General features: G+C 46.4%; 2 protein-coding genes across 2 annotated transcripts in view; one reads left to right on the top strand and one right to left on the bottom strand.

Annotated features, from left to right (window-relative positions):
- The window catches only part of camta1a (calmodulin binding transcription activator 1a), a 247,302-nt gene extending 239,029 nt beyond the window's left edge, over nt 1-8,273 (bottom strand). Inside the window, exons 1-2 of the mRNA XM_068744294.1 lie at nt 8,249-8,273; nt 4,686-4,787 (exon numbers count right to left, since the gene is read on the bottom strand). Coding sequence (XP_068600395.1) covers nt 4,686-4,787; nt 8,249-8,273 — 127 coding nt within the window. The remainder of the gene's footprint in view (nt 1-4,685; nt 4,788-8,248) is intronic.
- A 1,919-nt stretch (nt 8,274-10,192) lies between these two features.
- On the top strand, nt 10,193-16,300 carry dnajc11a (DnaJ (Hsp40) homolog, subfamily C, member 11a). Its single transcript, XM_068747495.1, has 16 exons — nt 10,193-10,264; nt 11,163-11,292; nt 11,408-11,481; nt 11,960-12,061; nt 12,149-12,277; nt 12,414-12,536; nt 12,718-12,791; nt 12,879-13,068; nt 13,147-13,232; nt 13,322-13,438; nt 13,837-13,992; nt 14,089-14,158; nt 14,355-14,412; nt 15,293-15,435; nt 15,636-15,765; nt 15,956-16,300. Exons 1-16 carry the CDS (start codon nt 10,193-10,195, stop codon nt 15,979-15,981), a joined length of 1,680 nt encoding a protein of 559 aa, XP_068603596.1. The 3' UTR covers nt 15,982-16,300.
- The last annotated feature ends 45 nt before the right edge of the window (nt 16,301-16,345 follow it).

Genomic DNA, 16,345 nt, shown 5'->3' with positions numbered 1-16,345 from the left:
CTTTTGCGACTACGGCTCTGCTTCCCGTGGCGCGCCTGCGAGCCCGTGCGTCAGGTGAAAACAGCCGACAGGTGAAGGAGTAGAGATATCAGGTTTGGAATAGCTTAATAAAACATGCACAAGCGCTTCTTAATCAAAGTGTCGGATTGTGCACAAACAACAAATTAACCGCGACATTTTTTTTTTTGCTTTGAATATGTAAATGTAGATTTATTTTCTGTCGCCAAAAGCTAATCAGAAATGTCTGGCAGCCCCCTGTGTAATATTTAATATATATTTCTACGTCTTAACAGCAAGTTTAATGACCGTATGTAAATTAGCAGAGAAAGGGATGAGGCAGAAAAGCCGCTATTCGGCTCTAAGACACTAAAGTGTAAAACAGAATGATGGCAGAGCTCGTTACAGGAGCGGATGTGCTGAGCTGTGCTGGCACGCCGAAGCCAATTACATTCTCGGCCTTGATAAGCGAGCTCACATGCAAAAGACTAAACGGGGAGACGAGCTCTGATCGACGTCGTCTGCAGGTCTGCAGCTTTCGCGTTGCCTTCGTGTGCATCTGCCCCTTGATCACTGGGCCAACCTCTGTCAGACTGGCCGAATAAAATCTGCATTTCCGTGCGCCGATGTCCGGATCATTACCGATCCTCGCTGCTAAGCGAACACTTGGGTCAGACTTAAGGGTATCTGTCACGCTAGCTTGCTGTAGCCCCACCCCCAGAGACAAGCGCGAGGGTCATGAGTCTGGAAAGGCTGACAAAAACAAATCTGTAATCAATATCCGAGGCCCCGGACGCAAACCCCTCTCTCTTCCGTCTCTGTCTCGGAGCGCTCTGGGAGTGACAGTTTTTCTTTTTAATCTGTGCCCACGTTGTGGAGAAATTGCAAGCTAATGTTTTGGCGATAGATCATTCAACACGTCGCTGCTGGCGGTGCACATCCAAAGTAACAGTGGAACGCAGGCTCAGCGGCTAATATGGCTTCAGGACATAGAGGCCGGTATTACACTGTCTGTCCTTTTACAGCCGCACCTGAAACAGGAGGGAGGTGAATCACAGCACACAGTCCTGCCTGCAAGCATTTGGTTCTCATCCCTGACCAGTAAGTGCTGTGAAACTGCATTAGGCCCGTGACAATGTCTCTTATCATTTGGTTGGAGGACACGGCCATCCTCGGGGGGGGGGGGGGGGGGGGGGGGTTGGATCAAAAATGAGTTGAACTCCTAAAAACGCATCCAGTTTGCCAAATGAGCTGAGATCGGACATTCTTTATCGATTGGGGTTAGAAATTTCGAGCTGGCAGAAAGGGAAAACCCGCTCTGTTCGGCGCTGCTGAGCCGAGCAACAAGTCATCAATGGGAGATAGCAGCGGCTATTATTATACACATTTAAATAGCAAACCTTTCAAAACCCACCCCCTAATGATGGTCACTTTATCATCGTGAGATAACTGCCTGTTTTGCATATTTCCCAAATGCAGCGACTGCCTTCTAAATGATGAGAACTTTATTCATTTGGCAACCGTGAGTCATTTAAAAGATAAAATGGGCTGTGTTGTTTCAACCAGGTGATGCAGTCTCTTTGTTGTACCCTTCAAGAAAAACAAGGTCTGTGAGATTGAAGCAACAAATATTTGTTTTTTTTATCAATGAATCCTTACATTTCATGCACAGAATAAGACTCATACGCATGCAGTCATAGCCAGAGGAACAGAAGGTCGTTATTCAAATCATTCTTGCAACTCGAGCAAGGAATTGGAAACTGTGTCTTCAGCATGCAGCATCCTTAAAAGAGAATTAGAGAGCGTGATTATAAATAAATGGAGTGTGTGATGTTGGACATGCACCAAATAAAATGACCGGCAATTTAAGAGGAAAGCTGTTGAGACAGTCCGGTGACACAAGTTCACGCCAAAGACAAGGGTGTGGCAGGCTAATGACGCTGGCAGCGATCAAATGATGACATGCTGTCAATTCAGAGTGATCAATCTGTTTGTGAGGCGTGAAAAAAGAAAGAATGGATGAGAAGAAGAGGGGGGGGGGGGGGGGCTCTTGTAATGGTATTTCCAGTAATGAAAATTTGCCCCTGCAGGCTTGAGATTGGGCCACTTTAATGTTATCGAGCTAAGCCCCAAACCTTTGCTAATGTCGCTAATCATTTGCAGCCAAATGTCATGACTTCCGGGCTCATTTAACCTTTTCAGAGCAAAAATAAATCAACTAATAGGTAATCAATTTAATTTAACATTTTAAACAGAAATGTAAAATAAACTTATTTCCTTTGATGGACGCATATCTATTTTACAAAAGCAAGCAAAAAATAATTAGCCGCTTCACAAGGCTCGAAAAAGGCATGAAAATACCATTCAATGTGGCACGGAGGGCCTCGACTCGATCGCCACTTCCATATCGCATCGACAAGGAATGCTTGCGGTGGGCGTCAACTGGTAAATAGAGCAGCTGATTAGACCAGAGTGGGAGATCCTGACCTGAGCTCTGCTACAACAGGACAATAGAAGCTGTGTCAAATGTCGCTGGCAGCAATAACAGTGACGGGCCGACAGTCCAGAGGCTGGATTCCCGACAGGCCTGGGGGCTCGTGATGGGGAGACGCAGAGGAGTACGCAGACTTAAAATAGCCGCGTGTTAGTGCCGGGCTGGGAATCCAATTATTATTTTTTTATCATTTGGCCTATAGCCTGTTCGATGGCACTCTTACATGGAGAGAAATGACTAACCGCCCACCAGCAAAAAAAAAAAACAAGTCAATGAACTTCACTGTGGTGTTGCTACGTTACAATGAACCTACAACAAAGGGAGCATTAGACGGGTTGCAGCGATAGCATCCCGGATGATTGTTAGGCCTGATACGCACAACACGCTGTCCAAAATCACCCCCGCCCCCCACACTAGAGAAGGGACAAAAAGTGTCAGTGAGGAGTCCGGATGAGATGCGATGAGCAACATGTGCAGGGCGGTGGCATTATTGGTTCGCACCCCCCACCCCCCTTTGATGCACCGAGGCTCTGCTTTGTTCTGATAAAACGGTGCGATACGGCATAATAAGGAAAGACTGTCAAAAAGTGAAAGACGTGGGAAAACAAAAGGAAAAAAGGAAAAGCTTAGACCCATTACTGGAAGTTCAACAAACATGCACACGCGGTTAACTGCCTGCAACAAACTGAAAATGACTCTTTATGTGTTCTCAGGCCTCACCAAGCGCACCCATCCATAAAAATCCCATCTCAAGGAGAGCAGAGGTGAGGTCTCTCTCTCTCTCTCTCTTTCTCCCTCCCTCTCTCTCTCTCTCTTGCACATGCACACAAACAAAGCCCTTCTTTCTTGTGTCATAACTACTCCCACAATTACTCAAACGATTACTCAGATCAGTGGTTTACCTGCCTGTCGGAGCGCCTGGGTTCCGCCAGAGTGTCCTGGCGAGGCAGGGGGGGGAAGGAAACCCCTCCAGGCTGAACGCATTAAACTGGGTGTCTGACAAGGGTAAAGGATAGTGTAATAGCACGCAATAACATGAGGGGGTGGGCAAGACTTGGCAAAAACGTATTGTCAGTCACAGCTTGTCACACATGAGGGGGTAACGCAAAAGTCCTCGCCCATTACAGTCTTGCATCCCCGCTTCATGGCAGTCCCTTCCCATTAAATATCTCAAAACAGCCAAAAAAGCAAAAATATTCGGTGTCGCAGATCCCCCCCCTCCCTTTACAGAAATGGAGTGAGGAGTCTAACGAGGGTTTGGGGGTAATTTCAGAGTCTCTATTTAGAAATGACACTACATGAGCCCACTTAATTACGCAGTCTCTAGTCTGGATCAACAGAGTCTTGCAGCAGTAAAGAGGCTGGTGTATTTATTAACAATGAAGGGGCTCCTTTCTGCAGAGAAACAATCTGCTTTACCAAGGGCGGATTTTTCAATGGGGGGAAGCAGTGCACATTTTCGACAGAGAAAATCAACCCTCAAAAGAAATTAAGACTTTGGCCTACATTTCTGACTGATTTGTTGTTTTGTTGTGACAGAACGCGGCACTTAAACGCAGACTCGCACGCGCACCGAACTGAAGCAATTCCCACCGAAGCTGCATTTTACAAGTCCCGAAACCCTCGGCTGTGATGCTGTGCCGCTTTGTTCTCTGCCCCCTCGTCTACAGTTCTCATCGGGCTCAGATGTAATGAGAGGGAGGCAAAGATTAATCCATTTGATAGAGAGAGAGAGAGAGAGAGAGAGAGAAAACCACACGTCTTCAGATGCCCAGCCAAACGCTGAGGAACGAAACAGAAGCAAAGCGAGAGGGAAGGCGAGTACGTGTGTTGTAAGCAATGGCTCAAAATGTAAGCTTCCCCTCTGAGGGTCTGCTCAGGTCCCCCCCCCCCCCCCCTCAACCTGAAACAATCACTCTTAGTTAACGACAACACTTCAGCTATTGACAGCGTGATCCCGTAAAGCAGACACTTCAATCAACAGAACGGCCGGAGGAGGTGTGTTGTGTTGTGTTGTGTTGTGTTGTGCTGGGAGGGGGGGGGGGGGCGGGGGGGGAGTAAAAGAAAGAGGGAGCATGGGGACGGATGAAATCAAGAAGTAAATAAATGAATGAATGAATGAATGAATGAATAATAGATTGGCCAGCGAGTGGCCTCTCGGAGCGGCGATGCAGTATTAATAACTGACTCTTACTGTTGGTCTCTGTGTCATCACTGATACTCTTAGGTGGACCGTGGCCAGCAAAACACACTCCTGATCTGTACATTCGATCCGGATTACGAACTTTCTTCAGTCCTTCGGGAGGCAAAAGAGAAAAGTAGAGAAAATCGAGGCAAAAAAAAAAGGAACATTCTGCCAAGCCTGTGGTAACGAATCAGACGCACCATGCAAGCGATAGCAGCAGAGGCTAGACGGCATGTTGAAATACATTTCACACACACACACACACACACAATAGAAAGCAGACAGGCAGATCAATAACCAGCGTTCTTTTGGATGCTATCATTTCAAACGGTTAGGCTCTTCCATCGGCTGATTGTTTTTGGACCTATAAGAACCACCGAGTGGTCCGATTTGAAGCGGGTCGGTGGCGCTCCTTATTGCGCCAATGGTAATCAATTCGATCAATCGGTTGAGCCCGTTCGAAGCAGTCGGTAAGGGTCTAGGCGAGGTATGTGTCAGCGACCACAGGCCGGACCGGCGTCCCATCCATCCACACCTCGCTGATTCAATTAAAAGGCTGTGGTGGTGGTAGGAAGGGGGGGGGGGGGGTAGATGCACCGCCTGATTCAATGCAAAAACCGAAGAGGGGGGGGGGGGGGGGGGGAGTCGTCCGACATCGCAAGGAGGTTAAATTCATCCTTCTTTTTTTCTTTTTTTAAAGCAGAGAAATATTTAGATCATTGCTGAACAAGCACTTTTGTAAGTTAATGGCTGACTGCGTGTTTACTTGATGTTTTGCTGCCGCTTCACGCCGAGCTTTGAGTGAAATGATAACATCTTGAAACTTTTGAAACTGCACCCTCTTGAAAATAAACGAGAGCCACTTAGCTCTCGGGGCAGCTGAGCCAGCAGGACGCGTCCCTCGTCCGATTGTGTCAGTTGTCAAACCGGATTCCATTTATACATTTCATTTTACGCACCTCTCTATTTATTTGACGCTTCGGACAAATTGTGTTTCCATTTCCAAATCAAAACGTCTGTGATGCAGCTCGTTCCATCTGTTTTTGTAGGGCCATAAGTTCTGCTAGATCCATATGGCTCTTGGTTTTAGTCCCACGCTCGTCTCAGTGTAAGACATGTCCAGTCTACCTTTTCAGCCTCAAGTCTTGTACTTAAAGTATCGGACCCAGAATGCTTTTTTTTAAGAGTGTACAGAACAAACACCTCCCCAAGGGCCCTTGACAATCAGTTAGGCTGGAGAGAGAAACACCCCAGGATGTAAACATTACACCTCTGAGTGAGACTGGGTCGTGGCCCCTGGGTTGAACACAAGATTTAACCCTCACTTGTTAGGGGCCATCATAAGAGATCAACATTGCCCACGTACGGCAAGGACAAAAGGTCAAAGGGACCCAGTCCGGCTCGCTCTGCGCCGCCGTCCGTCAAATAAAGACTGCATGAGCCACATACATAAAAAAAACATGTTCTACGTTAACGGACGGCCGAAAGTAATAAAAACTGGACGTGGAAGACAAGATTCGCCTTGACAGCTTTATGAAAGAGCTTTAAGCAGCAGGTTTTCATGAGACAACATTGCATTCACATGAAGGCACGAAGCACTCTGTCTCTCTCTTTCTCACAATGCTCCCACTGCTCCTCCTCCTCCTTTTTTCCACTGACCGGCCTCACAGGAGCACTGAAAATAACTTAACCTGCTCAGCAAGGGGACTTTCAAGTCAGGGTTTTCAGAGAGAGCCGCCTGCGTTTAGAGGTTAACAACGGGACCCTGTTTGTTGAGATCATCTCCCGATGAATGCATGAGGAGGACCGTACAACACGGTGAAGTCATTACGATCATAAAACCAGATGTCTTCTTTTTTGTGTGTGTCATTGCCACAGACAGATCCCTATATAGTCAGCAGGCTTCTGTGGCTCAATAGCACCCCCTGGTGGGACTCCGGTTTGTGGTTGGCACACTGACATCCAAACAAGTGAATCCCCCCCACATGGACAGAGGCGATTTGTTTACACCCGTTTGAAATATTTAAGCAGTCCTACATTTAAAAAAATAAAATAAATTCCTGTTTGAAGCCTTTGGCACTAAAACCTTAACAAAAAAATATTCAAATTTGCGAGGCTGCAATAGTGTGATCTGAACAGCGTGGAAACCAGCAGGACCCAACGATTCATGTCGAAATATCATTTATCCAGCGTGACTCCTCTGCTCCACCCCCTCAGGATCAATACAAATCAATACAAATAAGGAATAACACGTTGTTGTTGTTTTTGCGGGGGGGTGGGGGGGATTAATAACCAATCATTCTGCTGTAATAACGAAAGTTATACATTTCAAAGCGTTAAAGATGATTTGATTGGGCATGCGCACGAATGTGAGTCAATGAAATTATTATTTTTTTTGGGGGGGGGGGGTTCAGAATTTCATCCTTGTCAGATGTGACACAGACTAAAAAGAAAAATACGCAACTCCTTCCAGACTGGTTCAAATACCAGTTTAAAAAAACAAAACAAACACCATCTGTTTAGAAAAGCGAGTCCCTTTAGGATTTTACGCACATCTTACACTGTGCCATTTTTAATTACGCACCTAAAAATAAAAAATCTAAACTCGACCGACTGAGAACCACGTCTGGAGTTTATATTTAGCTGTGAAAATGACCCACTAAAGAGGAAATAGGTGAAGCGTCGCGCGTTTCGTTTTTAAGCTATGGGAGAAAAGTCATGATTTGGTGCGTAAAGTAGTTTAAGGCGCAGGCTGCTCCTGCCCCCCCGTCTCCGTCTCCGTCTCCTCGAGAGTGTGATGGCATTTTCATGTCAAGTGCGAGTCGAGCGGACATGGCAACGTTTGTATCCAAGTGCCTCAAAGCCCAAAACAGAGGCAAAGCGACGCGCAAAAAAAAAAGATGTGCCATTCGGAGGACGCTTCACTTCATGACCGTTCGGAGAAAAATCATCGCGCTTCGAGCGCGAGAGGGGGGGGGGGGGGGGGCAAAGCAAAAGCCCGAAAATAAAGAAAACTAGGGATGCGTGGAAGGAGAGCGGCGCCGGAACGGGGGAGCGGCGGCGGCGGCGGCGGCCGGAAAGAGCCGCAACTGGCGGACGAACCGACACAACCACGCCGCTTCTTCTTCTTCTTTTAAAGCGGAGCGATACGGGAAGAAGTTGGAAGATGCCGATGACATGTTGTCGTTCACTTCGCCTTGTTCTTAACAACTTGAGTCGCTCGTCATTCGGCGAGAACGCTGCGTAAAATAAAAGCGAGCGCACTCCTTGATCCACGCGGAGTATTTACCCCCGTGGCGCGCTCTGAACGTGGGCTTAGGATGGGAATAGGAGCCGGCTGGCTACAAGGCAAGCTAATACTAGCCGTGCTAGGTGATGTCTCCACGTTTTAGCTGCCGATTCCGGAGGAGAGAAAAATATTAGAGCCGCTCTCCGGTGAAAATGTCTCCACGCGTCCCCCCCCCCCTCGTCCCCCCCCCCGGCGCGCCATCCCCACACTATAGTTACAACTGTTCTAACCCCACGCGGAGGTCAACATTTATAAATTAATCCCATTATTATATATCTCTTACCTTCCGGCTTGTTTTCGGCAGCCATTTCCCCTTCACGCGCAACATCCTCCTCCTCCTCACGACCGTGGGTACCACGCGCGTGCACGGCTAGGACAGCACGAGGAGGGGACTGGCGGAGCAGGCGGCGAGTGTGTCCGGCCGAGGAGGAACTTATCATTGGTTGCGAGGCGGTGACTGACGCAGAGACTCCGGGATGGATGAAACGCGCATCTCTTTTCACCTTGACGCGGTTTTTATAGTGAATTTAAAACAGCTCAGAGGCGATGAAGGTCTGGCACGATGATGCTTTTTGTGAACAGGGGTAATTAGGAAATGAATTGGCTTGGGGATATTAAATGTTAGGCATCCCGCTGAAGTTATTTAACGTTGAATAAACAATGGCAGCCCTGGATAGCCTTGAACTGAATCTTGGCTGCTGAATGGCTTCATTAAGGTTTTTATTTTAAACAGATTCTATACAGGGAAAAGTCTGATTATATTTTTTTATTTTATTGCATTGATTCATAAAATAATTTCAGACGCATTTATAGGAGATTTGATCTGTTCAGTCCTTGGTACATATAGACTCTTAAAAGCAAACAATAAATGAGACGTGTATCGCTTTCTATCAAGCATCATGATGTCAGTTCGCATTTCAAAGCCCTGCGAGCCACTCAAGTCGATTTTTATTAGTGCGGTGGTAAATCAAAAAGTTATCTCATGATTCTTTCCAAAGCAGCAGGTCTAGACAGTCCTCTTCATTTTAACCCTAACCCATGACCACGTGCTTGGCGACAATGATGGAAATATCAGAGCAGACCCTGACATAAGGTGGGAGACGATCCGAGAGAGAGAGAGAGAGACTGAGTTGTACTCAGCGGCAACAGTGACAGCCATAATTATAAGCAGCGACACTAAAACAATAGACCATGATCTGTGGGGAGGGAGTGTGCCAGGGGCATCCATCCATCCATCCTATCCCAGCTTGCCATCGGCGAGAGGCGGGGTTACACCCCGAATGCGTCACCAGCGCATCACGGGGCCACGCAACACACAGACAACCCGAACCCTAACCGCAGAACCCGGAGAAAACCCACGCAGATACGGAGCGAACATATAAACTCCGCCTAGACAGGATTGGAACCCTAACAAACGACGCCACCGTGCAGCATTCTGTGCTGATAAATCTCAGTAGCAGTACACGTGACCGTGGCAACATAATCCCAATCTTATTACGGATCTCCGTGCTTAATAAACTTCGCCTTTGCCACTGGAGTCAACTACAGCACTTGGACACAGCGAGCCTTCGTCGATGAAGGTTGGGGCGGCGGTGCTGAAAGGACAGCTCCTCCGGCCGCTGAGACGCAGGCTGGGGCGGCGGTGCTGAAAGGACAGCTCCTCCGGCCGCTGCTCGCGCCTCAACGCACGACGGGCTAACGAACTGATGAAGAACGCTTCCTAATGGGGAGATTGGCCATACACATACTCTGAAATCTTATATTTATTGGCTGGCACTAATGATGACGATGATAATGACGAAGACAACAACAACAATAATCACAACAACATACACACAACATACACAGATACTACTACTACCGCTAAAAAATAAATAAATAATAACACTAATACTACTACTACTACTAATAATAATAATGAATTCAACATTCTGGGAATTTTGAATGAAGTCAATTTTTACAGTTTGAAAAATGCTGTCTAATCTGGAATTACTTTAGATTAGTGTCTTCCTACTTCCGCATTTCCTGATGCAATTCATTCAAAAATGAATTAAAAGTGTGAATTCATGTCAACATTTTAACATCAAAATGAGAAGTCTGGGCGCACAGAAACAATGAAGGCATTTACCGTGCAGTCATTCTCCCCAAACGCAAGGCGGCGACAAAGCACGCCGAGATGTCTAAAAGTGATTCAAAACACACGAAGAAGAGATGACCGGGTGTAAACATGGCGTCTCCCTTGGAAGATGATGAGATCCTTAATGATGATTATTATTCCCTGCTAAATGTCAGGAGAGAGGTACCACATGTCGTTGCGATCCGAACGCACGTTTGTGCGGGTGCTTGTGGAAGCAGCTCTGTAAAATGGCCCTGGTTCAAATGTAACGGCGACTTGTAGAATCACATGTAACGTTAGCTAGGTTAGCTAGTTAATGACCCTCGACTTCGGTTCCTGTGAAGTGACGGCTGCATGTTTTTTTACGGGACTCACTGTTTCAGCAGGTTGTGGCCCGGCTTTAGCGGCAGGTGTGGTCAGGTGTCGAATCATCGTGGTGGATCACGTGCTTTTATTACTGGTGCAATAAAGGAGCTACTGTTTAACAACATGGCATGCATGTTCAGATTTGTCCTTAACTCTTTCACTGTGGAAAGCGCTAAGTGGCTAATGCTACAGCTTTACTTCAGGGCTTCGTTCATAAGACCCTTGATCCGATTACAGTTAAGATGATTTCTTGGGGATTCGGTCTTTATACTTTTTATTTTTAAAGGGGGAGAACAATAAACTGACGTGGAAATTACATTTTCCAAAACTGAATGGAATGATGCTAAGAGACGCTCTTTGCATTTCATGTGTTCTGAGCACGGGTAGAGAAATGTGTATGCAATAAATACTAATTGATTGAATAGATTTGGGTCATTCTGTATCATGCAGTTTAAAAAAAATGTGGCTTTTATGTCGGTGATTTATCTCAGTGAAGCAAACTGCATTGCACGAGCTTGAATCTTTATCTCACAGCGATTTACAGGAGTCTAATTTAAAGTAATAAACATGTCTGTTGGGCCGGTTTGATCACGAGTCATTCTAACCCTGCAAAATAGGAGTTGGAAGATAAGTGACTGACAATAGTCGAGTAGTTCCTCTGAAGCTTCGCGTCTTGTTTCTCTTCCATGTTTGTCTCATTTATTACGTGTTTCAGGCGACACAGGACGAGCTCAAGGCGGCATACCGGCGATTATGTATGCTGTATCATCCAGACAAGCACAGGGACCCTGAGCTGAAGTTCCAAGCAGAAACACTTTTTAACCTCGTACACGAAGCTTACGAAGGTAAGAGAAGCTTTGATGATGAGTCCTCTGCCTTTTCAACAACGTGTTCAACTGACTTTTACTTCTTTTGCTATTTAACCAGCCAGTAAACTAGCTTTTCTACTTGTCTTTCTAGTTCTACGTGATCCACAGGCTCGAGCTATCTATGATATCTATGGCAAGCGAGGGCTCGAGGTTGAAGGATGGGAAGTAAGTTCATTACGCTTTTGCTGGATTTGGCATTCCAAGTGCAAAAGAAAAACAAAACGAGTATCAAATGAAGATCTCTCTTTGTGTCTGGATCACTTCAACGGTTCTGTTATTGGTATCTTATCACTGAATGAATTGATCCCAGCTACTTTGGCAGGAACATTTGTTTTTGGGTTTCTTAAATATAAAGAGTTTATTTATGATTTATTCACAGCCAGGACGTTTTGTGGGGAAAAACAGAATCTGAAATTTCAGCTTTCAGCAAATGTTTACATTTTGATTGTTTGACTTTGTTGATTTTTAAACTACAATGGAGAATGTCTGGCATACAAGTCGCTCTCTGCTGTATATACTATTACATGATTGCAGAGTTTTGTGAAAAACACTTTGCATGTTTTTTGCATGAAGGAAGCCTGCAACCTGTAAAGTAGCTAATCCACAGTTTGGCTTTAATTCTGGGCGTATCTCCTGACTCCAGGTGGTGGAACGAAGAAGAACCCCAACAGAGATTCGAGAGGAGTATGAGCGTCTTGAGAAAGAACGAGAGGAAAGGAGGCTTCAGCAGAGGACCAATCCAAAGGTGTGTTCACGGGACGATAGCGAGCCGCACGTTATGGAATAATTAGGCATCATATGCATGGATAATTAGCACATCTGTTACTTGCAGGGAGTGATTAGTGTGGGTATCGATGCCACGGACCTCTTCGACCGGTATGAGGACGACTATGAGGACGAGGTCGAGAGTTCCGTCCCAAATGTGGAAATCAACAAGATGCACATTTCGCAATCCGTAGAGGTGACGAACGCCGCCGGATCGGACACGTTTTTTTTTAAAAGTAGCTTCATGTGCTCTGGGTTGAAATATTTACATACAAAAACATACTGGAGCCAACTGTCATGTGTCTTTGTGTGTATCTTGTGTTCCACTGCAGGCCCCTCTTACCACCAGAGACACGGCCATTTTGTCTGGCTCCTTGTCAACCCATAATGGAAATGGAAGCGGCACGGTTAACTTGGTCTTGAGAAGAGTGACCTCGGCTCAGGGGTGGGGAGAGGTATGACGCAATCTCACTGGACACCACACACACACACACACACGCGATTCTATAAATGGCCAGCGACTATTATTCTGCTTCCGTCTGGCTCGACGTCAACAGAAACAGAAACAGCGCGTCCCTGTGCGACGCCACACGCAGCCACAGTTTAAGAAGTGAAGCGTTATCTGTGTGTCTGCAGGTAGAGCTCGGTGCTGGGGACGCCCACGGACCTCTATTTGGGATGAAGATATTCCGAAACTTGACGCCTCGTTGGTATTTACGGGAATGAGCACCGCTCTGAATTTGTCCTGCAGCGTGAGGATTTACATTAATGTTTGCTTGTTTTCCATTTTCATTCAGCTATGTGACGGCTCAGTGTGAGTTCCAGTTCTCGTCCCGAGGTATTCGACCTGGGTTTACGACGGTGCTGGCGCGTCACCTGGACAAGAACACGATGGGTTATCTGCAGTGGCGCTGGGGGATCCAGTCCTCTATGAACACCAGCATAGTCAGGGACACCAAGAGCAGCCACTTTGCGTTTGCAATGCAGGTCAGAAGCCAGACATGAGTTCATAAGTAAAGCAAATCACCAGTTTCTTTTCATCATTTATATCTTTTCCCTCTGCAGCTGGGCATGCCTCATACCTTTGCGATGATGAGCTACCAGTACAAGTTCCAAGATGACGACCAGACAAAGATCAAGGGCTCAATAAAGTTTGTTGTTCAAAGAACTTATTCAGCATCAGTCAGATTTCACTTAGGCAACAGCTGACAGAGGAAGTGACATCGTCTTCATGTTGCAGGGCGGGTTTCTTTGGGACCGTGGTGGAGTACGGCGCTGAGAGGAAGATCAGTCGGCACAGCGTCCTGGGGGCCACCGTCAGCGTGGGAGTCCCCCACGGAGTCTCCCTCAAGATCAAGTAAGTGCAGCTCTGCCCCAGTTTTCTGTTCAGCGTTAGGCTCCACGGGGTTCTCCTCACCAGGACAACGCAGCCAGACCCCACGGGAATCACGTGACATCATATCAACCCATCAATCACGTCTTCAACCAGTCGTTTCTGCCCTGGGGTGTGAATATGAGGGCTCGGTGTTGGCACCAACATGATGCCAGTTCCTCCTGGGGGTTTTGGGTTTTGATTAATTTAGCTTTTACGACACATTTCATACAAATAAAGCTCCCACGCGGTAAGTTCTAACATCTGCCGAATACATTCCACTATCCCGTCTTACTTTTAGTACGGCACAGTGTGTCACGTTGCGCCGCGTTACTCAGAAACTCATTCAGCGGACAGTAATGGAGTCATTTTTCTATTTGCAGACTAAACAGAGCCAGCCAGACATATTTCTTTCCCATTCACCTGACTGACCAACTCCTGCCGAGCGCTGTATTTTATGCCACAGTTGGACCGCTGGTTTTCTACCTCGTCATGCAGAAGCTTGTTATCCGGCCCTACTTGCAGGCTCAGAAGGAACAGTAAGAAGAGCGCACTTTGAATTGAAATATTATTAGTGGAGGCACAACATGGTCAGATTGTTGTTAGACTAAATGTGATTTCTCCATTCCTCACAGAGAGCTGGAGAAGCGGCGAGAGAGCTCGGCCTCCAACATCTCAAAGAAGAAGCAGGAAGCCGAAGCCGCGGTGAGTGTTTGGAAATCCTTGCAAATCCTATGCGGCGGTTCAGAGTCAGGTAAAGAGGTCCAGGAAAATATCACAACTCGGACGACAGGGCTGCGATAGGATTAGATCAAACGCAAAATATCAATGAGATTCATGAGTTTGATCCCATGATGTGAAGGCTTTACATTCTCTGTGTACGGTTTCTTCATCTCTAAAGGTCTTGCTCATGCAGGAGTCGGTGCGAAGGATTATTGAGGCTGAGGAGTCCCGAATGGGTAAGATTAGTGACATAAATAAATAATCATCACCATATGGAGAGGTAGCGTTTTGCTGTATCAGCCTCGTTTGTGTGATGCACCTCGTGATGTAAAGTGTGTGTTTGAACACGCAGTTAAAGCAGGAATCATTTCAAATGCATCTTTTACATTTTACAACATTGCTCATATTCAGTTTTACGGCGGCCGAGAGGATTCGCCGTCTCCCTGTGCCTCTCGTTTTAAGGACGCGGTGAAACTGTTGTGAGGGACGAAGGTGAATTATTTTCGGATTCAGTGTCTGCTGGAACCAAAACCAGTGTGCTTTTCAGGAAACGGCCCTCGAAGGGGTAGTGGAGTTCAGGGGATTTTTAAAATTCTCTATTGAGAAGTGATAATTGTCGCTTTCTTGATAAGCGCAGCAGCAAAAAGCTCTCGATAGACGGCATCGTTGTCACCGGGGGGAGTTTGTCGAGTGATAATTGGCTCATGACTTCTGCCACTGCAGAGGCTGTTTTAATTTTAGTATCTGCAGACGTCCCCAGACTTGTGAGGTAAAAGTTAATTTTGTGTGTGTGTGTGTGTGTGTGCTTTACACAGCTTCTCTTCTTTGTTTAATGGGCCTTGCCCTTGATGAAATGGATTGTATACTGTTTATGCAGCTTGCAATGAAAAAGAATTGTGATGCCTCTTTATTTTCTTGCAGATGATTTTCACAAACACGCCTCAATATTTGTTAAAGTTTGGTTTTTCGCATTGAACTTTGAAAGACATCTAATTCAAAGTTCCGGTGGACTTCTGAAATCGGCTCTCCAAATCAGTTTCTGGTGCCTCCATTTTGAAAAGACATTGAATTAACGCCTTCAATTTTCACGCCTTTGTGCTTCCTCGTCAAAACCAGGTCTCATCATCCTCAACGCCTGGTACGGAAAGTTTGTGACAGACACCAGCAGGAGACACGAGAGGGCAAAGGTCATCGACGTGTCCGTGCCGCTGCAGTGCCTGGTGAAAGACTCGAAGCTCATTCTCACAGAAGCCACAAAGGTAAGAACATCGTTTCCAAACCCGAAGAATCGGGATCATGAAGTCGAATTTTCAGCTGCGTTCTCATAGTTCTTACTGTGGAAAAAATACCACACACACACACACACACACATGTGTGTGTGTTAGAAAAGGATGTCCTCAACTTGATTGTGTGCCGGTTCATCCTGCCTCGGGTGCGTGACCTCATGTTGTCCTTCCAGTCAGGACTCCCTGGCTTCTACGACCCCTGCGTGGGGGAGGAGAAGAGCCTGAAGGTGCTGTATCAGTTCCGTGGAGTCATGCATCAAGTTCTGTCAGGAGACACACAACCACTCAGGATACCAAAGCAATGTAGGCCCCATTAAATATGCATGTTTTTGTGTGCTTCTAGCTGCTTCAGTGTCGTTTTAACTGCCTGACCTCCCTGTGTATCTCCGTTACCGGCTGCAGGGATTGTTCGCATTAACACTGGACCTTTTTCTCGATTCCTTTTGATGCAAAGATTGTTTGTTTCTTTCCTTTCTTCGTTTCCTCTGTGCAGCTCACAGGATTGACGCGGACACATAAGAGCTCCTCCACCGGCCAAAAAGGATTTCCTTCACCTCTAAATCATTCGACACAAGACGGATAAACTTTTTTCAAGATGCGACCTGGAATTTGTTTGTCACTCAGAAATCATGCAATTACCATTAGTCTTTATACTCATTGAAATGCGCAGAGCGGAATAACGGCATCGCAGACTGGACTGACGGTGCTTCGGCGTCCGCGGACGGAGTTGTGGCCTGCTTGAAATTCTAATGTTCTGTCCACAATCTGCAGTGCCTGTGACTGGAGACATGAATGCACCTCTGTGTATTTGCCATCTAATTATTAAAATTAGCACCTCTCCTGTTGCTTAACCACTTTGGTACTTTTTGAAAAGTATTTTGTA

This window comes from Brachionichthys hirsutus, chromosome 2 (genome assembly GCF_040956055.1).
Source record: "Brachionichthys hirsutus isolate HB-005 chromosome 2, CSIRO-AGI_Bhir_v1, whole genome shotgun sequence".
NCBI classification, from domain to species: domain Eukaryota; kingdom Metazoa; phylum Chordata; class Actinopteri; order Lophiiformes; family Brachionichthyidae; genus Brachionichthys; species Brachionichthys hirsutus.
Note: the sequence above shows the minus strand (reverse complement) of the source record. Positions and strands in the feature narration are given on the sequence as shown.